The sequence below is a fragment of the Atractosteus spatula genome, chromosome 2 (genome assembly GCF_055471065.1).
Source record: "Atractosteus spatula isolate fAtrSpa1 chromosome 2, fAtrSpa1.hap1, whole genome shotgun sequence".
Classification (NCBI taxonomy): Eukaryota; Metazoa; Chordata; class Actinopteri; order Semionotiformes; family Lepisosteidae; genus Atractosteus; species Atractosteus spatula.
The window spans coordinates 63902091-63927054 of NC_142707.1; the positions used below are offsets into that span (position 1 = coordinate 63902091).

The 24964-nt window shown below is 39.4% G+C and overlaps 2 protein-coding genes across 2 annotated transcripts in view; both read left to right on the forward strand.

The window, feature by feature from the left end:
- The first annotated feature begins 349 nt into the window (after positions 1 to 349).
- On the forward strand, positions 350 to 20259 carry allc (allantoicase). The gene is made up of 12 exons (XM_088930227.1): positions 350 to 371; positions 915 to 1047; positions 2894 to 2944; positions 3638 to 3725; positions 6931 to 7056; positions 7311 to 7390; positions 8792 to 8924; positions 9499 to 9654; positions 10325 to 10398; positions 10843 to 10951; positions 11528 to 11655; positions 19430 to 20259. Exons 2-12 carry the CDS (start codon positions 958 to 960, stop codon positions 19571 to 19573), a joined length of 1179 nt encoding a protein of 392 aa, XP_088786353.1. The 5' UTR covers positions 350 to 371; positions 915 to 957; the 3' UTR covers positions 19574 to 20259.
- Positions 20260 to 22942: 2683 nt separating this feature from the next.
- Positions 22943 to 24964, forward strand: part of dcdc2c (doublecortin domain containing 2C) — a 36188-nt gene continuing 34166 nt past the window's right edge. Inside the window, exons 1-2 of the mRNA XM_088930240.1 lie at positions 22943 to 23235; positions 24775 to 24823. Of these exons, the coding sequence (XP_088786366.1) occupies positions 22943 to 23235; positions 24775 to 24823 (342 nt within the window). The remainder of the gene's footprint in view (positions 23236 to 24774; positions 24824 to 24964) is intronic.

Consider the following 24964-nt stretch of genomic DNA (forward strand, 5'->3'; position numbering starts at 1 on the left):
CAAAACAATCATTAATAACTGTATTTGGACTCCTAAGTAACTTTTGTCACATCATCTTCATCATTGCCGTAACTAGAAGCATGAACCAAATTTAACCAGATTCAAAAGGTACCACAATGAAGGTATAAATGTACTGTATCTGAAAGGACCATGGATCAATGAAAGGGAATACACTTGATAATATCATAACTCGGCTACCAGGCTGTTAATTACAAGCTCAAGTTATTTTCCCCACTCCAATGATAATCCCTCCCATTGACAGTTCACTTTGAACTTTGTTCTACATATTTATACAGAGGTTACACAACCTAGAGAAGCTTTCCTTTAAAAGAATAGCCCATTTGCTGTAATTTATATGCACAGCTGAACAGGTAGGATTTAAAGGTAATTCCTTTTGAAATTAAAACATAGCAATTCAATTTATTCCATTATGTATTCATGACTTGGAATAATTTATTCTGCATTTATATGTGCATATATTTCTTGAAAGAATTTTCGTCATATTTCGCCACTATTTTTGTTGGATCATTTCCCAAATATAATTTAGTCATATATATGGTTGCATTTGCAATAGTTTCTTTCAAAGTCAGTATTCTAAAAAAGTGAATCATACGAATTTGATCTTGAAACGGTTATTGTAAAAACAAAGTAACTATTAAAACAATAATTACTTTTTATATTTACAGAATAAATTACTGTTTATATTTGCTTTTCTTTAAGATAAATGTCCATATAGAAGTGTCAGAGTATGTTTCTCTTGAACAATGGCGTTAACAGATTTTAAGTCTGTCGAAAAGGATAAAAAAATAATTTGCGCGTTAGACAGTCTGCTCTATATCATGTCGTGTTCTAAGACAAAATTGTATGCTGACATTTAGTAAGCGAAATATTATTTCGACTTACATTAATTTCAGGTGGCCGGCGTTGTCTTAAATAAATGATTAATGAGCAGATAGAATGGCAACTCGGTCAACTTCAAAGAACAACACTGATCAACCAGACTTTCTGCAGTTAAATAACCTGGCTTGTGAATCCGCTGGAGGAAAGGTAAGTGAAAATCCCATAAAATATCAGGTCAATGAAGTTGCCCCCCTGTACTATCAGCACAAACCAAAATCCACACCATCCGTGTATGCCGGGGAGCTGAGTGAAAGTCACACACCAGAAAAAGAGCGCACTATATCTCGGGAACAAAAGCAGCACAGACGCCTTTTTTAAACGGCACAAACGGAGCACAAAAATGTAGCGAGTTTCATTGTTAGTGCTGTTTGTAGGACTACAGCTTCACAGAGCCGCCCTGGGGTTCAATTCCTGGCGCTCTGTCTGCGCTTAGTTTGTATGTTCTCGCTGGGTTCTTCAATTCCTCCCATAGTGCAAACACATGCTGGTAGGTAAATTGGCTTCTGGGCTCTGGAGTGAGTGTGTGCGTGTTTATGTCTGCGTGGGTGACCTGTGACGGCCGGGGTGTTTTCTGCCTTTACACGAAGCCTGCCCCCACAGCTGTGAACTGGATAGTTGTATAATTGTAAAAACATTCCAATTTGTAATACAATATTGAAGATATTCTCTTCGAAATGTGTTTCGTTTACGAACAAAAATATTTTATTTCATTTTGCTTAATTTATGGTCAACTCAGTAAACAGTATTCCTAACTGTTAATGTATTTGTATAACTGGTCTAGCAGGAAAGACAGGTTGGAACTTTAAAGAGCTTTTGAACGGCCTTCACTTTTTGTAAAAATATAGACACTGTTCAAATCATTATGACATGTTAGTTTTTTTTAAGAAAAAGTTTTTGCAATTTTCTTATGTTCCCTTTTTAAAGTGAACAACTTTAAACTCTTGTGGTTAGATTAAGATATTGGAGACAGATTTGTAATTTTACTTTTCACACAAATGCACAAAACATACACAGACAGTCGGCTGTCATTCAAATGGAAAAGATAATAATAATTATTTACCCTTATATAGCATTTTTACTGGACACTCCACTCAAAGTCCTTTACAGGTAATAGGGACTCCCCTCTAACACCAATGTGTAGCCCCCTCCTGGATAAGGTGACAGCAGCCATAGTACACCAGTACGCTCACCACACATCAGCTATTAGTGGGGAGGAAAACACTGTGATGAAGCTACTCCAGAGATGGGGATTATTAGGAGGCCATGATTAGTGAAGGCAAGGGGAAATTTGGCCAGGAGACTGGTAATACCCCTACTCTTTTTGAGAAGTGCCCTGGAATGTTTAATGACCATAGAGAGTCAGGACCTTGGTTTTATGTCTCATCAGATTGACGGATGTGGTGGGTTTGATTTCTTGTGCTGTTTGTTGGGGTCCAACTTCACAGAACTCATCAACCATCTTGTACAAAAGAATTAGAACTTTTGTATTCTGCAAGAAGAGGGCTATTTCATCAATAATTTCTTTTCATTACAAGCTGCGGTGAATTTTTATTCATATTGCTCTGTCTTTCCAGTTTGTTGTTCGTGCAAGGTACGTTTGGGGCTGCATAGTTAAGTGGATAACTCTCTGGATTCCTAACTATTGTGGATTCTGTTTTCTGCTGTGGACCCTGCTGTAGGACTTTGTGCGAGGAACTTTACCCCAGTTACTTCAGTCCACCCAGCCTTGTACACAATAGACTGTGTCCTATGTGGGAATCACTTGCTGTTTTGTACACCACAGAAACCAGGATAAACCCTGCCCCTGTGAATGGACTAATTTATTGTTAAGCTTTTACCTGGGAGATGATCAAAGAATTAATATGCTGCACAAATAAGAGAGCTTGCTAATAAAGTCATTTTTTGATGCATTGCTATAGTTTTATTTCAAGATTTTAGTCTGTACTTATCTATTCTCATAACAGTCTATGATAATGTTGTTATTTTTTCTCAGGTCATTTTTGCTACCGATGAATGGTTTGCTCCTGCACAAAACTTACTAAAGGTATACAATACACTGCTTCTCTTAAATGTGTTAGTTTTGTGGAAATTAGAAGTAAAAAATACCATGTGATTTGGGAAATACCTATAAAGTCTGTACAGTAAAGCTATTTTAAATCGCTATAAAAAACTGTATTTGTAAGACCAATACTGGTATTCTGTGATGTATACATACATTTACTTAACGTCTTTGTTTCTACATCATTAAGCTTCAAACACTAAGATTGTGGCATCTTCTGGTTTTCATTCTGACTCAGGTCTCGTTAATTAATTCTGTTCTTAATTACGCTATCCGTTTTTTTTTATTAATTACACCTTCTAAAACATTTTTAGGCCTCAAAAGTTTGCAGATTTAAAATATTTAGTGGTAAGGAAATGACCAACCGTTGTGAGGAGTTGCAAATGATATGATAATTGAGCATATGGTAACTATGCTTCAATAAACTGAGTACTCATTGAACCAGAGAACTCTAAGGAGCTCTGCACTATAGCTGAGATTGTGATTCAACTCCCACCTACATACCTATTGAGGATTTTGTGAAAACAGAACAGCTTGATTGAAGTTTTCTGTTGTGTAAAGGTCGCTGTAAAATACAGAATGAATGCCATTTGCAGCTGGCTGGTGCTGGTGGGCTGAGGTTTTGATGTGATCTAGGCCCAGACTTGGTTCATACATTTTTTTTTTAATTTATTGCAGAGACAGCAGGTGGAGTTCAAGGTGGATGCATTCACAGAATATGGCAAATGGATGGATGGATGGGAGACCAGAAGGAAAAGAATCCCTGGTACTAAGACAGTTACTGATGGCATGAAAGCTCTGTAATAGGCTGTGGCTCATCAATATCACTCAGATCTTATTATTAATTTGTAATTTTATATTCATTCTGGAAACAGAGACAGAAATCTAATCGTTAATGGTCTGTCCCAGGGCATTATCTTCAGTTCAGCCATTCGGTCAAATTCTAATGACAAAAAGAGCTGATGAATAAAGGTATAGTGTGCTTAGTACTTTGGCTTTAACTTAGATGGCTGAGGACATGAGCACAGTTTGTGAAGATCAGTGCCATCACACCCCGCTCACATTTAAGAGGAATGAGCCAGGGAGAACTGCTGCAATGGTGATTTTGGGGTGGGGGAAGGGGGGACAATGCATGATGGTGCGGAATTCAGCTTTTTATGGATGGGGAAGCAGAAGTGAAACCTCAGAATTTGATCTCTACACAAACCTCTATTCAAAAACACCATTTCAAGTGTTTGGTCAAATTCTGACAAATAAAGAGATGCAAAGGAATAAATAAAGGTTTATTCCATGCTGAAACGGAGAAGAAAAAACACAACGTTCCTTTGCGGCCTTCACATGCTGATGCATATACCTACTTGAACTAAATAAAAAGATAGTGTGCTTAGTATTTTGGCTTTAACTTGTCTGTCTGAGGACAACGACTCTTATCACAAGATCAGTGCTGTCACATCCACCCAAAATACCAATGCATATTTCTAACACTGAGCTAAAAGCTTGTTGATTTGGCTGCGATTTCGCCGGAACTGAGCAGAATGTCGTATAAAGAACAAAAAGATGTATGATGCTAGTGGATTCAGATGTAGTTCTTGAGAAGCAAGTATGCTTAGAATGATGACACAAGTTGGCATTAGTGGGCAGCAGCTGTAGGACTGGCAAGTTTGGGTTGGAACTCTGGTTAGTGGAAGATGCTGGACACCTGGAAGAGTAGCATTTACCTGATAAAGTGCAATTGACACCCCAGCTAGGGTTAGGGTTAGCGTTCTCACACTACTTAGACATTTTTTAAGTTCAGCACTGTATTTTGGGGCCCAAGTCAGGTTTAGTGTTTTTTTGGTCCTATTTGAATTTTCTTTTTCTGGAGCTCTCCGGGGTGGCGTGGTGCAGTGCATGGTAATTGTATCCCAAAACGGAGTCGTTCGGATCAAATTTGTAACCAAGCATTATTGAATCTCATTTAATTGCAAGAGCTTTGATCAATGGTCTTGATTGTTTCCCACTCAAACCTTTTGGTTTGGGGAGCATGTCAAAATCCGATGCCCAGAGAGGATTCGGATATACAGTAGATCACGGAAATGCTCAGTGGACACCCCAGCACTAGGGCTAGGGTTAGCGTTCACACACTACTTGGACAATTTTTAAGTTCAGTGCTGGATTTTAGCGCCCAAGTCAGGTTTAGGACGAGCTTTTTTTTTGGTCCTATCTGAATTTTTTTTTTGGAAACGCTCTGGTGCCTGGGTGGCGCTGTGCAGTGCATGGTAATTGTATTCCAAAACTGAGTCAGTTGGATCAAAAGTTGTAACCAAGCATTATTGAATCTCATTTAATTGTAAGAGCTTTGATCAATGGTCTTGATTGTTTACCATTTAAACCTGTTGGTTTGGGGAACATGTCAAAATCTGATGCCCAGAGAGGATTAGGCTATACTGTAAATATCTGCTGGTGAACAACGTAAGTAATTATTTAATTGTGCACCGGTGGTATAGACCTCCATCCCGATCTTGTTACTATAGTAACTGATGGTCAAACAGGCTGAATTGATGGTTGCCTGGAGACAGATGCTTTAGGTACCAACAAGATTGGGAGGATGGGCATGTCAATTTCAGGCTGAAACCCAAAAAAGAAAAGGAAAATATGGCACATATGCAGATTCTTGGGGGAGAGGGAAGAGCCTAATGCTGACAGCTAGCAGTTGCACTCCAGCTGAAAGGAAGGGTAAATGGAAATCGGAACCCATTGCTGTAGCTGCCTAGGCCCAGCTTGGGACAGTGTGGGGGTAAATGCAGAGGCCTGGATCCAGTGCAGACTGCCTCTGTGCAATCTCATGCGATTGAGTGGGAGTCAGCAACATGGGGCTCCTGCAGTGGACAGTCAAAAGTAGGATTAGGAAGAGGGGAGAGACAAAACAATTATGTAGGCTGAGACTGTAGGTGCAGTGGCTGGACATTCCACCAGAAATACAAAGTGAGGGAGAGGGAGGTGAGCAGAGAGAGAAAGATTAGGAAGAGAGAGAGAAGGATAAAACCGCTACAGAGACGGCTGCCTTAGTTGCTCAGTTTCTGGGAGGCTTGCTGGCATCAGGAGACCTGAAAGAAAAATACGGATGACATAGTGGGAGCAGAGCCGCTTGCTCTAGGTAGAGCTTTGAGGCTGGAGAGGCAAGCCTCAAAGATGCAGGCAAAGCCGAATGTGAGATATGTCCATCAATGACAAAGCTGAATACAGTACACTGAAAAGGATGTGCAGTGTCACAGTGTTTGGCCAGGATGCTTTATTCAACTAGTGAGTTTTTATACAAGGAGAAATGAAAGTGTGACATCAGAATTTGACCTCCTGTTGTTCTCAAGAACACCTTTTAGTCAGTAGGAAACAGTGTAATCAGTTTATTAAAGCAAAATAAAAGCAGTTTACATAAATTAATAATTTAACAAATATAAAGTTTAAATGTAATACATTTTTCAATAAAATAAAGATATCACTTTAATAATACAGTATACTGTATATTTCTACCCTCTTCAAACTGAATACTTCTTGGACAAAACAAATACAAATCTTGTTTCTTCCACGCCCTTTCTGTAGGATTGAAGGAATCTGGTTGCCTCTTTAGAGATCACTATTGAAATGTTAAGCCAGGTCAGTTACATTAGTTTAATGCCAGCAATAAATTCTTCTTCCATCCTTGGATACTTTACTTGTTCAGGCCCTAATGCATTGTACTGCACTATAATACACTGATATGGCTAATCTGTTGAAAATACTGCTGTGTCCTTGACTGTTGCTCTGAGCTTCTAACATACGTGAAGGTATGAGTGCTTGTATGAAAGATTAGAGGACACATTTTGTAATTAGCACACTAGTTATTATGTATTTAAAGTACATCATGCAGCACAGCCATTATTTGTGATGATACTAATACATGTTAGTATAAAAACAATTCTAATTTGTTTCTGTTTTTTTTTTTCTCTATACAGGTCATGATTGGTGCATAGTCCAGCTGGGTGTACCTGGAGTAATTCATGGATTTGATGTCGACACATCTTATTTTACAGGAAACTATGCACCTTCAATCTCCATTCAGGCAGCATGCCTGAGTCAAGGTAGTAGCAGTAGCAATTCTTACACCTTGTCAAATCCTCTAGGAGAATCACACATTCTCTTTAGCTTATTTTATTAATTTTATTTATTAATTCAGTTATGAAATCACCTATAAATACATACTGTATATCAAAATTATGAAAAAGTGTAATTTTTCCATTTCTGTGGTCTTATGTTTATGTGCCATTAAAAATGATCACGTGAAATTTAAGACAGAGTTGTAAACTGTAGATCTGGATTTCATTTGCTTTTTTAGATACAGTTCCAGAAATTTTACCTCAGGGAGACCGGACAGGAATGGCTGCTTCAAACGAAGAGTTTCAAACTATTGCAAAGGTAAAAATATTTCAGCATTGTCTTTTTTATGTACTTTGTAGCATTCTGGATCTTACAAGGTCATGACTACTTAGTACTGTAGGTAAGCTTTCTTTTGATGTGGATTCACCATGAACACACACTGAAATATTACATTGGAACACAGGAGAAGAAATGGTTTAAACATGAAACTTCTCTCCTCATTAAACTGAGAGCACTGAGAACCATAAACTCTGACAAGATTTAACTAATACCTTAATCTTCAAAAAGACAAGCAAATTAAATTAATGACATACAGTAAATGTGAAATCCTAATAACTCTTAAGGCCTTCATAAGGATCATTCAGGAACCGTTCCATACATGAGAAAATTTGCTTTGTAAATGAAACTTTGGAACCCTGGAAGTTATGCTTTGCATAATCTGAATGTTGCTTTTTTCTTTGATACATTGTAGAGCACCTTTTCTCACTGTGGAAATATAAGTATTTACACACAGCTTTAGCATATTTCACTAAATGTTTCACATATTGACAGGAATTAATATATTTTGAAGTACAATAGTCCTGAGACATAATGCATGGGGTCAATTATAAAATAGTAACATAGTGACTGTAAAATCAATATGTGTTGTGACTGCATATCAGAAAAATATCTTAAACGCTTTCTCTTAATTCTGATTAAATGTATAAGTATTCAGATAAGGTTAAGGCTTATGCATGAGATAATTTCATAAGGGGAAAGATCACTCAAAAATCCCCATTAATGTAATGACTTCGGATGACCATAGCTGGACATGGATTATAAGACGTTTGTAACACTGTTGCAATATGTGGCAGTGTGGGAGATACACCTCGTGTGTGTCTCCTTCAGTGTTCTCTGAAAATAGTCATTCTTGTTACAATTAAACTCAACTCTAACATTCGCTGGACTGTGCTTTGACTCCTTGCATCCCTGTACCTTGCTGTATACTTTGTTAGTCATCATCCATAATGGTATCCACAATCTAAAATGTAATTATTTACACAGCAATTACAAAGGGGAAGGGAATTACAAAATTCTTTCCAATATACAGTACGTTTTGTTTCCTTTGCTATTTCTTATTTTTCATTTTTCTTAATATTTGTCTCACATAGTGTGGCTATAAGATTAAAATAGGGTTTGACAGTGTTAAGGGCTTTAAAGGTGCATTGCATAATAGTTTATTATGCTGTACTGCGGCTTCACTAAGGAACATTTTGGTTAATATTTTATATTCCTTAGAAATGTAATCCACAGTGAAGTTTATTATTAGTGGTCAGAGATATATTTTGTTTGGAAAGACTAGACATAAACTTAATGGCAGAAAGGAGTTTTGTGTACTGAAATTGATTTTCCAACTTTACAGGAGGAGGAACAAAAATGTGTTTTTTTTTTATTTTGTAGCTACAGTCCGAGTCCTGGGTGATGCTGGTTCCAATTTCAGAGCTGAAGCCTGGCTACACTGACACTTGTCATAATTACTTTCCTGTCAGCTCCCACCAAAGGTTCACTCATATTAGACTTAACATGTATCCAGGTAATACCACAGTCATATGCACTAGCTCTGCTGGAAGGTCTAATCTTTTCTTAAAACAGATGTTTAATCTATGAACATCCATTGTGATATTACACAAAATCATTTGCTAAAGGGTGGTAAAAAACATGCATTATTGAAACCTATAAAAGTAGGGCAGTGACCCAAATGTGATTTAGATTCTTTTGACAGATCTCCTTGTCAAGTCCAGGGTTTGGTTTAGGGCTCTAGTAATAACTCTTCATTGCCATGTTCTCTGGTTTTTATTGCACTATAGTAATGACTTTATTTAAACCAATTCTTTACTTCGTTGGTCTATATACTGCATTAACCCTGTTTCCACTTTCTGCACTTTATGAGTTACTTGTAAATCCTGATGGACTGAGGCCCTCCAGGACCAGGAGTGAATATCACTGGTTTAACTCATTACATAGAGGCATGAGAGTGAGGAAAATAACAGTCAGAAAAATAAATTCTGTTTTATACCACACAGCACAGTGTCTGCCACGTTAAACTCTTTTAAAGTTTTTTAACCTAAACATTTAGCTTCTCTTTCTAATCTGTGGTCTATTCTCAGATGGAGGAATTGCACGTCTAAAAGTATATGGCATAGGACAGACAGACTGGTCTGAAGTATCAACAAACGATCAAGTGGATCTGGTTGCGCTTGTCAATGGAGGTGTGTGTGTGTGTTACAGCAATGCTCACTTTGGTCACCCACGAAATATGATAGGTAAGCCATTATTTCAATTTACCCGAAAACATTTGTAGGAGTTTTCCATAACATACTGGTAACACTTTTGAAAGTAAAATTTACCAGTACTCCCTTGTCTTTTCCAGCTGGTCAGGAGTCTGATGGTATTGTAGTGAAAGTCTTTTGACTGAGTGAGATCCTTCTTGGAAAAACTGGTCTTCACATTTACAATATATCCCGATATAATATAATACCTTTAGGTGAACAAATTATCAATTCAATTTCTTTTTCAAAATGGAACAGTTAAAACTAAAACTCCCTCCAATTCAAGTATCTGAGTTTTCAGTGAAGCCCACAGAAACGTTTGGCCACGAGAAGGCCAGCAAACCGTATTCATTTCTTCTGTGTAGAAAACCAAATTGGAATCATCATTTAACATGGGCAAAGAATATATGTATTTATCCAGGAAAGAAGTCATTATATTGAAATTCTAAGATGGTTCATGAATGACAAATATAAAAACTTAATTACTTCATTTCAGCACAGAAGTAAAAGAACACCGTAAGAAATAATAATAAACTATTTTTTAAAATCTTCACTATTCCCGTTCTTTATAATCAGGCTTCTGTATTTTCCTATTACCTCCTATCACCTGAGTTAATTTGTTGTTTTATAAATATAAGGATTTACATTATTTCTTAAACTTTAGGTTTAGGAAGGGCTATAAATATGGGGGACGGCTGGGAGACTGCCAGGAGACTGGATCGCCCAGCAGTTTTGAAGGTACACAGAACCAAAAAAGGCTTTGTCTTCTTTTTATAGTCTGCTCTGCACGTATGTATTCACAGAGGTATTTCTGGACATTTTGAAACTATTTAATTCATAATGGGAATGCCAGTTTGGATGTCAGTACACTAAGTGAACACCGTAACATGCCTATCTGTTTGCCAAGGGCTTTTATTTTGCCCATCTGTCTAAAGGTGAAGACTTTGTAGAGTCCCAATATTAAGTCCTGAAAAGGACAATAAGGTTGTCTTTTATCCACACTTTCCTATTATTTATAGCAACAAAGTAAAATGTGAGGAAGGTGGGAATAACCTTGCATATACAAAACAGTCCTTCACATACAGGTATGCTTTGACATATAGTGTAATACAAAATCTTGACCTAAACTTATACTAGGTGAGTTTTCCTGCTTGACAGAATTTCTTTTTTTGCCATTTTTAGGTTGATCAACATGGTATACTGCAAGTGCCTGGCAGTGAATGGGCAGTGTTTAGACTCGGCCACCCCGGTGTCATAAGATACATTGAGATTGACACCAATCATTTTAGAGGTAAATTAATGTGATGAAAACTGAAAGAATAATTACCTGCTGCTAACAAATTATATTGTTCAGAAACACAATCACACGGGAACTCTTCACTGGCATAAAATGTGTTAATACTGTCAGTGCTACCAGTGTAATGATAATATGCTTTCTGCATCAGCTCATTGGTTGATTGCTCACATTTTATGAATTTAACCAGACTTCCATCACTACAGAATGGTAAAACATTTTACATATATTTTTTTTACCATGAACTCATAAAATTTAATTTTTTAAATTTTGCTTCACATTTTCATGGCTATTGAATATGTATGATGTGGTATCAGTGGGCAATAGGTATAATTATTATTGTATATATTGTATACTGAAGAGTAAGTCGGAGTCCTTGGATTTTGTTACATGTAATTTAATAAGTGTTATTTCACATGACTGTAGACCGGTTAAATGCATTTTTAATAGTCTGGAAACATTAATCACAATGTACCTTTTTAAGTCCCTCTTCCATCCCTCCAACAAAGTATAAATAAGCATCAAAAACAAAGACAAGGTAATACAGTATAATGCTCACATATTCTCACACAGGAAACTACCCAGACTCCTGTAAAATCGAAGCCTGTAGTTTGAGACCAGAAGAGGAGAAACACTATACAAGCATAAACTGGAAAACTGATCAGGAAACAAAGTGGATAATTCTCATGCCAATTCTGAAGGTACAGTATGTTTCTTACAATAACTGATAAATACAATATAACCTTGCCAGGTTACTAGATATCCTATTGCAGTACATGCAGCAGGTTTTCTTTTAATGTGAAGGTGTAGATTTCCTTTAAAAAGCCTAAACACAGATGTATCATATTTTAGAAATAACATGAGACTGAGTGAGATTTGGCCTCTTAGTACAGTGTGCTACAGGTTTGAATGTGTATCTGTGTGAGTGTGTGTTGACTGCAAAAGAACAAGTAAGGGTTAATTCCACATTGAAGGGTAGAAGAAACAGTGTTTTGACTGTTGAGATTTCTTCAGGTTGTTTTTATTATTTCTACTTTTCAGCCAGGAATTTTCTGTTTACAACTTTGTATTCAAATCATATTTTTCTCCAGTCCTGAACAAAAGTTAAAAAAGATATTACAGTTTTTGGGTACATTTTAGATTAAATTATTGTACGTAAATATAAACATACGTGTATATTTATACATACAGTACATATACATATAATAGCCAGCAGCCATATCACTCTGCAACTCACAACTGGCAACCCACTGAAGCTAAGCAGGTGTGAGCCTGGTCAGTACCTGGATGGAGACCTCCTGGGAAAAACTAAGATTGCTGCTGAAAGAGGTGTTAGTAGGGCCAGCAGGGCCCTGCGGTCTGTGTTGGTCCTAATGCCCCAGCATAGTGACGGGGACACTATACTGTAAACAGGTGCAGTCCTTCGGATGAGACGTAAAACCGAGGTCCTGATTCTCTGTGGTCATTAAAAATCCCAGGGCATTTCTCGAAAAGAGTAGGGGTGCAACCCTGGCGTTCTGGCCAAATTTCAAATTGGCCCTTACCAATCATGACCTCCAAATAATCTATGAATTGACTTCAGTACTCTGGTCTCCTCCCCCTGCTAGCTGATGTGTGGTGAGTGTTCTGGTGCACTATGGCTGCCATCGCATCATCCAGGTGGGGCTGCACATTGGTGGTGGTAGAGGGGAGTCCCTGTTACCTGTAAAGTGCTTTGAGTGGAGTGTCCAGAAAAGAGCTATATAAGTGTGAGCAATTATTAATTATTATTATTAAATGAAGATTATGTAGATAATCTATTACTTTTTTGTATCAGTTCAGGTTCTACAGAATCTTAAACATCAATAGATATTCAGCAATGAGAAGGTTAAGTGAGGATCAAAATGAACTATTAACTTTATGAATTGTTGCTTTGTTAACATTATTGTATATAGAACCTCAGGTGATGGTACATATTACATTAATAGAATAATTGTTCACGAGGAATGACGGCAGCCGAAAGCTTGGGAGAAATTAGAATCATTTATTGAGATGTGGAGATTTGGCGTAACCCGCTTGGCTGAGGGCTGACCTCCCGGCCGTTGGACGGGGAGGATGGGACCCCCATGCGACCAATGGGGTAGCTGCAAAGGTGGAGAGGGGGTGGAGGAGGGATGCAGAAAACGAACGAGGAAGAGGAGAGGGTGACGTTTGATATATATGGAGACCGGTTGCTTACGTCAGGATTAGTGAGAATAGCAGCAGCTGTGTCGAATGAGCTCGGCTGCTTTCATTCCTCCCGAACTTTCATTAAAAACTCCATTTCACGAGGAAGGACGGCAGCCGAAAGCTTGGGAGAAATTAGAATCATTTATTGAGATGTGGAGATTTGGCGTAACCCGCTTGGCTGAGGGCCGACCTCCCGGCCGTTGGACGGGGAGGATAGGACCCCCCAAAAGAACCAAGCGGGACCCCCAGTCACCAGTGCAGAAAAACAAAAACAAAAACCAAATGATTATTAAACTAATTCAGCCCAGGAGAGAAAGTGCCTGCTTGAGGGTACCGGGATTAGTTTTGATGTATGCATGATAAGCCTCGGAGGACCAACGGCCGAGTTGCTTGATGAGATACTCGGGTATGCCTTGGCGAGCGGCAGAGGACGCGGCCCCTGATCTGAAGGAGTGCCCGGAGAATTGTTCAGGGGGGTATCCGGCGGTTAGAAGGATGTCGTAGAGGTGAGAGAGGAACCAGTTGCGGATCACGATACGGCCCTTCTCATTTACGAACAGAGGGTCAGTAGGCAAAGCTCCGGCAGAGGTGCGAAGATGTGCGTAATGGGATAGAGCCTCGTATGGGCTTACGTATGAACAGAGTTTGAAATAATAGATGAGAGTGCCGGACCCGAGTTGGTCGGTTTTGCTTTTCTTGAGAGAAGGTCAGTGTATCAGAAGATAAGATGGAGATGTCGGATAAGCAGGGTTGAGAAGAAGGATCGAAGGATGTGGAAGCAGCGGTAATTTCAGAGCATCTTAGGAAGCCGAAGAAGGCTAACAAGAATAAAGATTCGAGAGTGTGATCGACCCAGGGTGAGTGGTAACCCGACCTGAGAACGTAGATGCAGGATTCGAGGATGTCCGAGGTAAGTGGTGTGCGTTGGTTCGGAAGTGGTTTTTCAAGCCGCTGAAAGCCTTTAAGCAGGAGACTAATTTGAGGGTGGATAAGGGAGGGACAGGTCGTGCCGAAAAGGAGTTTATGGAAGAAGTGGATGCCGCACAGGTATACTTTGGTGGTGGATGCTCGTACCTTGAGTGAGTTTCTACAATAGCAAACGAAGGATGATGCGGTGAGAATATCGAAAGAAGGGAATTTTATGTTCGTGGAGAGGTGGAAGGATTGGAAGCCCTTCCAGGCAGTCCAGTAAGAGTTGAGAGTTCGAGGGGCAATCCCTAAGAGGATAGTTTGCTGGGCCAGCTGGACGTAGTGATGGAAAGGATGATTCAGAGGAACATGAGTTCCGAATAGGGAGGTACTGTGCATGGTTTCGGTCTTGCATCTGGTGCCAAGTTCCTGAATTTCTGAAATTGAAAGCGAGAGAGAGAGTCAGCTATCTCATTAAGGTGACCTGGAATGTGAGCAGGTACGAGGTTAGAAATCCATTTAAGGCGGCGGAGAAATTTCATGATAGATCGGGATGAAGACCTTCCTTTGTTGATTATATGGACTACTGCATAGTTGTCCGAATGGATAAGGATGGATTTTTGTTTCCAATTGTGGCCCCAAAGAGAAGCTGCAACGACAATTGGAAATATTTCGAACAAGGCCGATGACTGGTCGGCGAGAGGAATCGAAGAGAATTCAGGAGGCCAAGGGGCCGCAAACCACTGGCCTTTGTAATAGCCTCCAAAACCGACTGAGGGGGCTGCGTCTGTGAAAAGCTGGATATCCTCGGCGTCGGAGAGGAGGTCATCGTAGAAGAGAGATATGCCATTCCAGTTGGCCAAGAAAAGCTGCCAAAGCCTGAGCTCAGATTTGCAGTCGGCTGAAAGGCTTACGTGGTGGTAAAAAGAGGACACGGAATAGGCAAGGTCGAGAAGGTAGGAGATGAATGACCATCCTTGAGGAATGATACGCATGGCGTAATTGAGGTGGCCAAGCAGAGAGAGAAGTTCCCTCTTTGTGCAAGATTTGGCAGAAGAATAGGTAGAGATATACGTCTGGATCCTGTCGATCTTGTCGCGAGGCAGGGAGGCGGAGAAATTGATGGAATTGAGGGTGATCCCGAGGAATTGGATTATATGAGAGGGACCGGTTGTTTTGTCTGTGGCGAGAGGTACCCCTAGTTTCCCGAAAACGGAAGTAAGTGTGGAAGAGCCTCTTGCGGGTGGGGCGTGAGGAAAATCTATGGTAAGGAAATCATCGAGAAGGTGGACGAGAAAAGGAAGCCTATAGTTATTCAAGAGGATCCAGCAGAGAGCTTCGGCTAAGGTATCGAAAATTTTTGGGCTACTCCTGCATCCGAAAGTAAGGCGGACTGCGAAGAAGAACTTGTTCCGCCAATGAACTCCAAAGATGTGCCAGAAGTCTGGGTCGAGGGGCATAACTTTAAAGGCACTGGAGATGTCGGCCTTAGCGAGCCAGGCGCCCAGACCTGCGATTTTGATGAGAGAAATGGCATGGTCGATTGTGGCATAGTGGAGGGAGAAGTCTGAACTGGGAATAAGGCTATTGAGACTTGGCACGCGGGAGTTATGGGGGGCTGACAAGTTGATTATAAGGCGTTTTTTACCGGAATACTTACGGACTGCTATACCGATGGGATTGATGCGGTATGCGTGGAATGGGGGAGAGTCAAGTGGGCCAATCATGAAACCGTTCTCGACTTCAGATGCTAACAAGGAATCAACGGACTGGGGATCGGTGGTGGCAGATTGCAAATTTTTGCAAAAGACGGGGGAAGAAGGAAGTGTGCACAGGCCTGGTGAGAATCCGAAGGAAAGGCCATCGAGTAAGATGTGGGTGGAAGAGGGGTCGGGGTGACGGAGCAGTTCGGAAGCAAGAGCGGGGATATCGATTGGGGTAGACAGAAAAGCCAGTAGTCATTTGGGAACGCTGAAGGTGGAGCGAGCATGGAAAGGCCGGCGGGGGCAGGCAGAGCGAGCGTGAGCTTCGCCGCAGAAGCTGCAAATGTGGAGGAAGCGACAAAGGGAAGAGGTGCATGTTGAGGAATTGAAGTTGTTGCAAATTTGTTGACCTCTGATCGTCACGATGGGGCGACCTCTGGACCGGGAAGGTTTGAAGAAGACCTGGCGGGAGAATTGATGCTGAGGGGGAGAAGGGGCAGAGTCGGGGTTGAGCTTGCGGACTGTATTTGGGCAAAGATTTGATGAATGTGTCCAAGAGGAACAGAAGTCGCAGGAAAGAGCTCTGATGCCGGCGAAAGTGCGGCAGTAAAGCTCAATGTCGAGGGCTCCCCAGTAGGCGCGCTGGTTCCATTGGAGTAGGCGGGCAGCGGCCTTGGCCGAGAACTGCTTGTGGTAGTCGTAGAACAGGGAGCCCTCGAAACGGACAGATAGATCGAGGATGATTTGCATGTAATCGTTGAGTTCCTGACGACGTTCAGGAAAGGCGGAGCACATGATGTCGCGAAAAATGCTGAAAGCCAAGCAGAAGTCGGAAATTCGAAGGACTGAAGCAGAGTGAGGGTCAGAAGATTTGAGAGTAACGGAAATCGAGCCGCAGTCGTCTGTTCTGGAATCGGAGTTGTAAGTGGAGGAAGAGAGAAGGTGAGCTAGATTGACGTCCGCACCTCGTAGAATTTGCTGCCCGTTGGGATGAGTGGCGGCGGCGCGGGTGATGTCATCGGAGGGCGCCGGGGGAAGCTGTGTAGCTGATGTTTCCTTTGTGTAGACTGCGGTTAAGTACAGGGAAAACAGAGCTTTTTTGGAAGCGTTTCTTTTAAAACGGACTCCATGTTTTCGAAGTATCCTCTGGAGGCTTGCTACGGTCCAGTTGGAAATCGCGAGAGATGATCCAGGAGAAGGGGGAGCCGATGTGCGTGAAGCGCGGCGGCTGGGACATCCTCAAGATAAGCGGGGGTTATTTGGAGACTTTGCCGTGGAGGGACGGGAAGGCTGGGTTTGTGATGAGAGAGGGACTACGACGGCGGAACGCAGTCTTCGGCGAGGAGTTGAATCTTGTGAGGACTGGCTGGGAGATGAGCGGCGCTGATGTGGCACGGCGGATGAAGGAGGCGATGAGACGGAGGTGAGGGGAGCGGGGGGGGGAAGACTGGACGAGAGGGGTAGGAGAGTCTCCTGTGCTGCAGAAAAGGTCTTCATCGGAGCAGCGAATTTGCAGATCCATGAGAAGGGAGCACGGATTTGAGCTAGGCGAAAACGAACCATGCAGAAAACGAACGAGGAAGAGGAGAGGGTGACGTTTGATATATATGGGGACCGGTTGCTTACGTTAGGATTAGTGAGAATAGCAGCAGCTGTGTCGAATGAGCTCGGCTGCTTTCATTCCTCCCGAACTTTCATTAAAAACTCCATTTAATTTCTTTCTTTTACAAATTCATTTAAAGTAATACACATCTGTTATGCTACTTAGATAGTAACATTAGAGATCTCATATAGTATATAGTAAGTAATTAAAAATATTCTTCCCGTCATATTTTTAATATTTCTACTGAGGAATACTTTTATGTAATAATGTGGACTGATTTACCCTGTAATTATACAATTTGTTTCAATTAACATGTTTTGAAAACTGGAACCTTAATTAATTTTTAACATGTTAAAAACAGGGTCCAAATGTAGCTTGTAGCTTAGGTCCAAGTGACACATTGTGCCTAATCAGTCTCAAACTACCAAACTGTTCCACCTTCTTCACACCGTGTCTGCTTCTCCGGTCTCCAGTGACTGAATTCACTGTTTCTTCAGACCCTAATTCCATCGTCAAGTGAGCAAGTGAGAAAGATATATGTGGAAAGGCTTAAATAGCATATGTTTCATCAGTGCTCACCTTCACATTGCTCATGGGTACCTAGGATATTCTCTGTGCAGAAGTTTCAGTTGAATATACATAGCTTCATTAGGAATAATATTGGACCCAGGAGTAGTTTTTTTTAAACTCAAGTACTTTTAGTTCTGCATGACCTCTCTTCTTTAACAGATTTCCAGTGGATGGTGGTTCTGGAACAGGGAGCTTATACTGAATAAAAACAACTAACAATTCTTTGTTTAAAAGTTGTGTTTTACTTGTTTTTTAAATCAATTTATTCATTAAAATAATTGAACATCATTCTTCCCCTTAAAACATGAAAAAATAATTTTCTGTAATGTAGATACTAATGTAGTGCATTTTGCTTTTATTCTGTTTAATGATCATTTGTTAAGTAACTTAAAATTATGGTTTTGTAACTGCACAATTTGCACAGTTTGTCTCGGGAAAGGGCAACATTTAAAGTTGTAAGCACAGGTTATAGAAACTTATATAACTAATATAAAGTACACAGGCATATACTGTACATAGTGGCGTTTATATAAATAATAATTTTGAATCAGGAAATAAATCAGATCTTGGCTTGCGGCCTAAGCTTCACAACATTACAAGACTGTATTTTCCTACCAGCCTATGTAAAATGAAACGAGTGATAGGTTTCTTCATTGCCGAGAGACGCAGGGAGAGGAGCCCTGGCTTCAGGTGACTGAACATGAGTAACACAAGACTTCTTCATTACATATAACGAATAATTCTTCGAACTGAAGGAGCAGCATGGATCACACCCTCAGGTTAAGCGCGGAGCCTTTCATGTCTTAATGGAGAGTCCCCCAGTTCTAGTCTTTCTGCCCCAGGTTTTTGCTGGTTTGCATTCCAGTTCAGCTCTCTGTTAGCTCAACCCTTAATTCATATTATAATTAGTCAAAATAGACTGTTTAAAGTTGCTAAACAGATAGAATTGGGTTAGCCGTAGTCACTTGCTAACCACAGCTTTTCAGGAGCAGAAAACATTGAAAATGTCCAATTTAGAAAGCTGACGATTTTATTTAGGATTTAATCAACTAAGAGTCCACTTGGGCAATAGCCAGAACTCTCAATAGGAAGCCCTGACATAATCTGAAGGTCACAGAAATGTTTGTGTCAATATTTTTCTATCGGCAGATAGGGTGCTGTTGAAAATATTATTCTTGATTTATAAAATGTGCACATTTTTTATTCTGAGAACACGTTAATTTATGGAAGCTTGTTCTGAGAATTAGTTTAAGTTAAAACAAATATCACTTTTAATATATCGTCCAGACCATCGTCAAATACTTCACAGCATTTGAGTAATAAAGTGTCAGCCGAATTGTTTGTTGCACAGTCTGTCGATAATTTTCTGTCCTTGAGCTGGAATTATCTTGCATTCCACTCAATATTTAAATTCTATAGACATCTTAAATCTATAATTTAAACCACACAAGCATCAGAAAGGTTTGTTCTTTTTTTTTGCAGCTCCAACCCCATCATCGACATTTCTTCTCCTGTAGCTCAACAGATCTAAATGAACCTGTTACCCACGTGCGGCTCACCATTGCTCCAGATGGAGGGATTAGCAGGATGCGACTGTGGGGTTACCCAAGGGCCTTATCTTCATGAGAGTGGCTTAATCACATCGACCCCTTCCATGGAGAGGGCTAATAAAGTTCTTAGAATTTTAGAATTGGATTGAGTCAAGTCGTTAAAGATTCATTCAAATTAGTTCTACTCAAAAGATGATAATGATATAATGCTTGTACAAAGCAAAAAAAATGCAAATAATAATTTTAAAATCTAAGAAAAACAGATCTGTAATATTCATCCAATACCAGTTGATATGATTTTAAAGTGCTTTGTAAACCATTTTTTATATTGACATGCATAATACACATTAAGAAAAGACAAAAAATAGCTGTTTTACGTTTTAAACGTGTTTCATGAAGTACAACATCAAAATAAAGTAAAAATAAAAATATAAAGTAAACACAATGCCTTGATTAAGTTGCTGACAAAGCATGTGTTTTTACAGTGACTAAGTTATATAAAAAGAAAACAAAATTGTTTCTCAGTTTGTACTTAGGTGAAGGACTTCCAGTATGTTCCTGAAATCAGCCCTTTCTTCCTAAAACACTTCAATGACTAATTCTATAACATTTAATTGTCTAATGCTAATTCTGTAAAATTATGTTAATGTTATTTTTTATATGTTAACAATTAATGTAATTGTTATACAAGAACAGTTTGTAGGTGTAGAGTGTGATCTTTTTAATGTTCATAACACAAAAACACTAAACCTAAATTGTTAGAATAAAAGAAGAAATAAATTCCATGTGTTAGTCTTTTTCAATTATTTTGAAATGCTATAGGATGATAGGATGAGATTGTCAGGAGAATTAAATAACCTTAGAAATGTTGATTTGGATTAAGATTACCGTAACAGGCAAAGGTGCGCTATTATTTTTATAACAGCATACCAAAAGCTTGTCTGGGTGTGATGCCTAACAAAAGAATACATTTTGGTAAGAAAGGCATTGTTACCACTTAGTGACATTTTCATTACCACTGCATAGCCTTATTTAATAAGATCTTAGTTGCAAACCAAGGTTAGGTCTGGTCAGTACTGGAAAGGGAGAGCTCTAAGGACAATCAGGTTGCTGTATCAAGTGATGTTGGTGCACTGGTAAATAATCTTAAAAGGCAGTAGCATACACTTTTTAGTGTTGGAAGGAACTTTAGGAACTGAATTGGAGCCTTTTGGCCACAGGTTCCCTTAACTATATGCCTGTCCAACTGAACTGAGATATATTCAAGTTGCTTTAATTGTGTATATGAAAATATGAATTCCTCATTTTCTCACTTCTTGTGCAGTCAAGTGTAAACTGTCAGAATTATATTTCTAAATTATTACTAAATTATATTTCCATGAGGGGCAATTAAAGAGTTAAATAAGGCACAATATGAAAGGTCCCAAAAGGCTTTAATAATTAATGCATCAATAAATTATGCATTCCATAGATCAGATATTATACAAGCTTAAATAACCATGTGGTCTTTGTAACATAGAATTATCCTATTACTTTAGAAGAGAAGCTCAGAGCATCAAGGCTAAACATAAGAAGATGTGTAAAGAATGAATACAAAACAGTTATCAGTTTACCTCTTGGTGGTAGTCAAACACATACAGTGTGTCACACTTATTCCTAAAGATGTGCTTATTATCCATTTTCTTGCATAATTTAACAAGTGAACAATAAGTGAGCATTTTCAAACTTTTTATGGATTTACACAGTGTCCCAACCTTGTCATAGGATAAACACGTCTATGCCTGGAAGGTGAGGTATGATGGTGCTGATAGACAGGAATATGTATTTGTTATATGCATAACCTACTTCACATATTCAAAGATAAAAACTAAATGAAAGAAGTAAATAATTAACATGAAAGAAAAATTGAAAAGTCATGATTATTTAAGTTTTCAAACCCTGTTGTTGTGGCAAACCTAAATTTACCATTGGTGTACAAACATACCTTAATGAGTCACAATATTAGCTGAGTGGCCTGTGTACAGTATAATAATGGTGGTTCACATGATTTCAGAATAAATACACCTGTTCCTATGAGATTCTTCAGTCAGGTATACAGTTTCAAGCAAAGTTTCAAATGTTAAGACCAAGAAGCTGTTTCAAGAAACAGGAGTTTTATTATTTTAATAATATCTCCTTGAGTAAGGTGAAATTTATCATAGGAAAAGTGGAATGCACCCAGACACTGCCTAGATCAGGCTGCCCCTCCAGACTGAGCAGCCAGGGATGGAGGAAATTGGAAATTGATGCTTGGAACTGATAAAAAAAAGACCATTACAAATCCCATATAAGATTTTGCAAAAAAGCACCTAAGTGATGCTGCAAACATAAGCAAAGTGTTTTGTGGTCTGACAGGATAAAATTGACATTTTTTGTTTTAAATCCAAAGCGTTATCTGACACTCTGTTAACACCAAGCAAGGTGTTGGTGTGTTTGGAAGGCATTGTATTTTTGGACCCTCAGAATGTGTCAAGAAACTGGGTGTCACTAATGGAACATGCAGATGACGGGCATCACATATTGTAGTAGTTCAGGTGAATAGCTGCATCAGCATGCGTAGGCTGCAAAGGAACAAGTAATAGGTTTATTCCATGCTGAAAAAAAAGAAGAAAGCCAAGGCTCCACGGCCGAAACGTTGTGTTTTTTTCTTTTTTTCAGCATGGAATAAATCTATTACTTGTTCCATCACATATTGTAGTCTACCAGAACGCGGTGATTTGTAATTTTTCTTTTATTCAAATGTCGTTAACGTTTACCTAACCGATGAAACATATTACTGTTTACAAATGTAATTATGTATTACTGGAAATTCATTTTGTTGAGACATTTCTTTTAAAAAATAATTGCAAAATGGTGTGAAACTTTTGGGAATTATTTCCCTTTTTATTATTATAATATCTAAGAAAATGCATGTGCGTATCGATTTAACTAGGAAAATGATAAAAAAAACTTAATCAACAAGAAGAGCTCTGAGTAAGCGTAAGGTACCTATAGCGTAGTTTTTTCTGGTTTCTCTACACCACACACCTGCCTTGAGAGTGAATACGTTTGAAACGGTTAGTTTGTATGGTGTGTGCAGTGTGTGTTACATGTATGTCAGTTAATTAATTTAGAAGGCTGGTCCACGCTGCAGATGGTTGCCATGGAAACACATCAAACAATGCTTGTGTGGTACTTTACCCGGAGAAACTGCCACCGATCAAGAAACAATACTGCTCGCCGATAAATAAAAAGTCTGGTCATGGATACCTGAGAATAAGAGGATGCCACACACCCGAATGAGCGCTGGTGTCTTAGCCAGATACTTCAGGGTTTCACTTTACACAAGGCTAATCTGATGACTTTTGCCACTTGACCTAATCTATTGGTCGGAATTTAAAACCTGTTATTGTCACGGCAGAGAAAGATGTCCGGGATTTCAGGCAGAGCTTCAGTCCCTCAGCCTCCGCCGACAAAAACCGTCGTGATGTACCGCAATGGGGATGCTTTCTTTCCCGGCAGGAAGTTTGTGATCAACCAGAGGCACATGTCAACTTTCGACACGTTTCTGAGCTCAGTAACTCAGCGGGTGGAGGCGCCTTTCGGTGCTGTGAGAAATGTGTATACTCCGCGGGATGGCCACCGGATTTTGGATTTGGAGCATTTACAGCACGGAGAGAGATACGTAGCTGCCGGGGCAGAGCGATTTAAAAAGCTTGAGTGAGTACCCAACGGAGTGAAGTGTTTGTAAATACCGAGCACGGACAGTGCCAGACGTTGTGCGCGCTAAATATTTAGATCCATGATCCTGTCCAATTTACAGATTCGAATGGGATTAACGGATTTCCTAATTTGTGAAAAGTTCACAGCCATTACTAACCTACCACATCAGCAACAGCAACATAAAGAACAACTGTATCGTGGATTTAGGTGTACCTTTAACATGTAATGTAACATTAACATGTAATGCAGCAATAGTTTGGATAGAGCTAGACTCATTCCGTAAAGCTGCTCAACGAGTTGCTTTAGTCAGACTTTAGCCTTGAATAGTAGTAGTGTAATACATTTCTTAATTACCTTTCTTTCATAAAGCTTTGTTCCTGAAACGTTTTATGTATCCTACCAAACCACAGGGTGGTTAAAAATGTGTAAAAGAACGTAAAGACGAAGTGTATGTACTGTACTGTACTTTTCCCAATTCTTATTATTCCGTTTGGTCTTTCAGTTTAATTTAATTACTATGGGGATATTTCGATGCTGTTTGAATTCCACTTCAGTTGTATTACAGGGAAGTATAGATCAATAATTTATATCATACTGTGACGACTCTGTTGGTTATTTAGTACAGTACCTAGTGCAGGAAGACATGCTGGAGCAGGAGATTTCAGGTTCACACACACTGGTTCATTAGTATAGCGTATTAGTCACTGTGGGAAGATAGATGAAAGACTGCTAGACAGACACAAAGCAAGGGGTGGAGAGTAGAGACCCCCCCCCCCCCCCTTTTTATAGGAGAGAAAGAGTGGGCCTAGTTAATGGGAAAGGACAAAGTTCATAGGACAGTTTAACACCAGGGATGCAGAATGCTACAATACACAGTCTGATAGTTTATGGGCTCCTCTCATGTTTTATCAGATCTAAGATCACAGGACCTACATGTGTTCTATTAAGTATTTTTGGCTCAACAGTGGATACAGTGGGAGAGCAGACGCCTGCTAGCCCTTGCTCTTCACTTGATTGCTCAAAAGCCTATTAAGCCTTTTCCTGCCAGATCATAGTAAATGAACATCCATACATGTCAATTACAGTTTCTTCTTTGTGCTGACATTCCTTCCAAAATCACAGTCATTCTAATTTGAAATTTATATGGTTCTGTACTGAAAGTTTCTATGCATTACCTGTCCATTTTGATCATTCACATCAAATCCTCTGGTTTTTACTTCAGTCTGTACCCAGACAGATATTTCTACATTATTCTTAGATTCTGTCAAACATAGATAACAGTTTGTACAAGAGTATTTCTGTTCTGAAGAAATGTGTTCCATCCACTGCACTGAATGTGGTTATTTGTTTGGTAAAGTGTCGCTATGTGGGCTGATGCTGACATATGCTATCTTGCTAATTGCTAACACAAGGCGGCTTATGTGTTTTACATTGTAAAAATAATAATTTATAGTCATAAGAAGAACAACAATCAACTCCTGTTTATCCATGCCAAAGTCTTACAAGTCAGTGTAACATACTTTTGTTTTCTTGCAGCTATCTTCATATAACAACAAAGAAACCACAGCGAAAGAAGAATGAACTGGTAAGCTTATAAGGATGTGAAGTGGTTATAAAACAGTTTTTTCAAGTTCTGGTCCTTCAGAGACAGTTTTTTAATGGTCATTCCACATGAAATCTTAATTCTCTAAGTGAAGTCATTATATGCTTAATTTGAATCATTAAC

Coding starts and splice junctions, on each gene's coding strand:
- allc (XM_088930227.1), top strand. CDS start 958: ATGGCAACTCGGTCAACTTCAAAGAACAACACTGATCAACCAGACTTT. Junction 7,391..8,791: donor AGTTTCAAACTATTGCAAAG/GTAAAAATATTT, acceptor TTTATTTTGTAG/CTACAGTCCGAGTCCTGGGT. Junction 10,952..11,527: donor TGACACCAATCATTTTAGAG/GTAAATTAATGT, acceptor ATTCTCACACAG/GAAACTACCCAGACTCCTGT.